Source organism: Lycium ferocissimum, unplaced genomic scaffold (genome assembly GCF_029784015.1).
Source record: "Lycium ferocissimum isolate CSIRO_LF1 unplaced genomic scaffold, AGI_CSIRO_Lferr_CH_V1 ctg26272, whole genome shotgun sequence".
In the NCBI taxonomy this organism is placed as follows: Eukaryota; Viridiplantae; Streptophyta; class Magnoliopsida; order Solanales; family Solanaceae; genus Lycium; species Lycium ferocissimum.
Window position 1 is genome coordinate 1 of NW_026722819.1, and position 3,732 is coordinate 3,732.

Sequence of the window (3,732 nt, forward strand, 5' to 3'; positions counted from 1 at the left end):
AATCAATACATTGCAATGTCACTTAACCTTATCGAAACATCCCATGCATACTAGGTAGAATCCGATTAGAACCTTAATTCCTACCATTCCGACTTGTTTCCAATTTTTTCGAATACGCATAAAATGCGAGATATAACAAGTTATAGGTGAAATGCTGCCCAAATTTCTGTAGACAAAATGTTAGTTTGGAATTGGATTCCTAAGCGCTTATGGCTAATGGTTGATATCTAATGACATTATTGTAGATCGTGAGAAGCCGAGACCTAAGTTTGATTAGCGTAGGAAGCGAACGAGGTATGTAAACTCAACTTTTCTTTCTTTTGGCATGTCTTGGTTGAAAGTAAGTGATGACACGAACAGGGGTAACTGATTCTTGCGATCCCGAGCATGTCTATGATTCTTATTTGTTTCTTGATATTCGTATTCTTAATGTAGTCGAATTATGGTTCTTATGTTTTGGTATGACTAAATTTCAAAAGTTGCATAAAAGTTTTGTTTTCAAAAGCGTTTTGTTCTTAAATGGTTCCGTAACTACGAACGACCGTAACATTCACAGAAGGGCTCGGATTGCTTCGATATGTTTGTAGAAAGTCCTAAAGTGAAATATGTTCGTAACTTTCCTAGGCGGACTCGAGTTGGCTTGGCATATGACTATGACCCCCACGGGCCTTGATGTGCTCATGATGTTTGATATGTTTCCGAGTGCCGTCCGAAAGATGTATGATATAACTTTTGTCCCGATTATCAAATGACAGTTCACTTATACTATTTCATTGAGTCTTTGGAAATGTTTTAATTGCATATGGTTTCTCACCACTCTGCTCGTGCACAGCTCAATATGTCTTTCACTGAGTCCCGGGCCAGGACACGTATTCGTGCACATTCCTCTGCATTGTTCACCGCGTCCCTCACTAAGCAGAGGCGGGAGCACGTTACTCACCCAGGAGTCCCTCGCTGGGCGGGACACGTTATATGATATGATGATATGGGGGAGCGGCCGAGGATGGCATATGATGATTCCTTTTATCGAGTCCCTCGCACCAGAGGGCGGGACACGTCATGCATACGCATTTGCAAGTCCCTCACTAGAGGGCGGGACACGCTATATGTACGTGTATATGATGATTTTACTTACCGAGTCCCTCATTAGAGGGCGGGACACGCTATATGTTATACGATGAGTATATGACATGAGACATGCACATGATATATGTTTTCAAAGGCAAGTCTTTATGTTTTCCTATACTCTTTACTTCAGTATGATCATTTCTTTGTATTTCATGCTTTACATGCTCGGTACGTATTAAAATGTTGACCCCCTTTCTTGTTGCGTTTTATGTCACGCGGGTACACCCGGATAATTGAAGGTAGTAGTAGAAGATGTTCCAGCGGGATTGGCAAGCTCCATTTTCTCCGGAGCGCTGCCGAGTCAGAGTGTTATGTTCTGGTATCATGTCCCATGTTAGAGACTTTGCAGACAGAGTCAAGTATATAGCATGTCAGTTTGTAAGCGGCTCTATAAGTCGATGTTATGCATTGTATTACAGATTTCATACGATCACAGACTTTGTTTGATTTGAAAAAGATGAAAAGCATGTTTGATTTTTCGAAAAACTTTCATTATGTATCTATGTTATGATTTAAGGGCCCAGTATGATCATGAGTGTCACGAGAGTCAGCGGGTTCGCTCGGCTCTAGGTAAGGGTCAGGTGCCCATCACACCCTATCGGATTAACGGTGTGACAAATGTTTCATATTCCTGCAAAAGAGAAGATATACAACTAGGCAAAGTGCTAGTAGCTTGGTTAGCATTCAAGAGAAGGTCCTTGTTGACAAGACACACCATGAAGTGTCTCTCATCAACCCCTTTTAAGCAATTACTGGGTTTGGCCAACAAACATTTCTTGGAACCATCTTGAGATGTTTCCTCTCCACTTTTGACCAACAAAGTCTCCCTCTCACCCTTCTCCTTTTCTTCCCTTTGATACTTCTCCCGAAGCTCCCTCGTCTCTATAATCCTCCCTTTCCTTGGTAAGGAGTTAGTGGGTTAAGAATGTATCTTCCCGCTTGACCACAAATGAGTACTTGTTGGTTCTCCCACTATGTTGGGCATTAACATCGAGTGCAAAAGGTCTTTCAAGCAATAGATGGCAAGCTTGCATGGGTACCACATCACACAAAATCTCATCTTGGTACTTGCCAATGCTAAATTTGATAATGGCTCGCTTGTTGGCCCTCATTTCGCCTCATTTATTAAACCATTGGAGTTTATAGGGATTAGTGTGCTTGCGGGTGGGGAATTTCATACTTTCAACTAAAAATTGGCTAATGGCATTCGTGCAACTCCCGCGTGATGATTAATGAGCACGCCTTATCCGCAATTTTGCACCGTGCATGAAACAAGTTCTCCCTTTGGTCACTCTCTTCCCTAGCTAGAGCCCACATGGCTCTTCTAGCCATAATAGCGCATGATTCAGGCTTCTTCGTACCTTATCTCAACCTCTTCCAACGGAATCACCCCTCACGCTCCTTCTTTCTCCTCTTCTTCGCGTGACCGGCCTCGTACTCGTCATCTGATTCTATATGTCCATCTCACTATTGTGATAGTCCTCCGGTTGGGACACTCACTCGCAATGTGCCCTCTTCCTTGGCACTTAAAGCATTGGATGGTAGAAGGTCGATTATAGTTGATGTTAGAATTGTTACCTCCTTTAGTCTTGTCATCACTTTTGGCCTTGTAATCGAATTTGGCTTGAGATGCTTGAGTGTTGCTCTTGGCCTTATCCCAAGTGGAATTTTTCCACTTTTCTTTGCCTTTTGTCACACCCCAATCCCATCAGGCCATGATGGGCACCCAACTCTTTCTTAGAGCTGAGCGAACCCTCTGGCATTCACAGAATGAAACTGGACATATAAATTTTTTTCGAAAATATAATAAAGTACTTTACATCAAACCATAGAAATTTGCGAACGATACTCAATTAATCAAAAATCGAGTAAGTCAAATTGACATATCGGCCTACATGGTCGCTTTATTCAACAAATGACATCTCAACATACTAACCACAAGACACTGTCTGCAAAGTCTCTAAGAGTACACCTGAATCATATGAGTCGGGACAGGGCCCCTGTCACGACCCAACCCCGTAGGCCGTGACTAGTGCCCGAGCTGGGCACTCATACGCACCCGTTAACCATAATCGGCATACAAACGGATTATACATATACAAAGGTCGGAACGTCAAATCATAGCGGCATAACCGGATCTCATACATACGAAAAAGTGAAACGTCGCCCCAAAGCTGTCACAAATGTATATATACATAGTCTTTGTCACACTACCAGCAGATGGTATCACACATAAGACGGTAAGGCTATCATAATATAGGGGGGCGTCCAAATCACAAATCACACAGACACGTCTGAACACTGATTACCCACAACCCACACATATATGTCTGCGGAGCTACGGAAGCGATAACGAGAATCATATGACGGGACGGGGGCCCCGCCGTGCCCGGGCAGACATATACATATGCATCGGAAGAGTCTGCGCTGGCAAAACACAAACTCGGGAACAAGGAGCGCTCCAAAATGGGCGGAATGGAAATCCTAAGGTGGCGAGACCACCAAACAAGTATACGTACTGCCCCGCGGCATGAAACGCGACCCCGAAGATAGGGGTCGATGCGGAATATAATGCTTTGGTATGCAAAAGCATGAAATATAGTA

The 3,732-nt window shown here is 43.4% G+C and overlaps 1 protein-coding gene across 1 annotated transcript; it reads right to left on the bottom strand.

The window, feature by feature from the left end:
- Positions 1-1,723: 1,723 nt before the first annotated feature.
- On the bottom strand, positions 1,724-2,240 carry LOC132043634 (uncharacterized). The gene is made up of 2 exons (XM_059434110.1): positions 2,086-2,240; positions 1,724-2,027 (listed from the first exon to the last, which is right to left on the bottom strand). Exons 1-2 carry the CDS (start codon positions 2,238-2,240, stop codon positions 1,724-1,726), a joined length of 459 nt encoding a protein of 152 aa, XP_059290093.1.
- Positions 2,241-3,732: the final 1,492 nt, after the last annotated feature.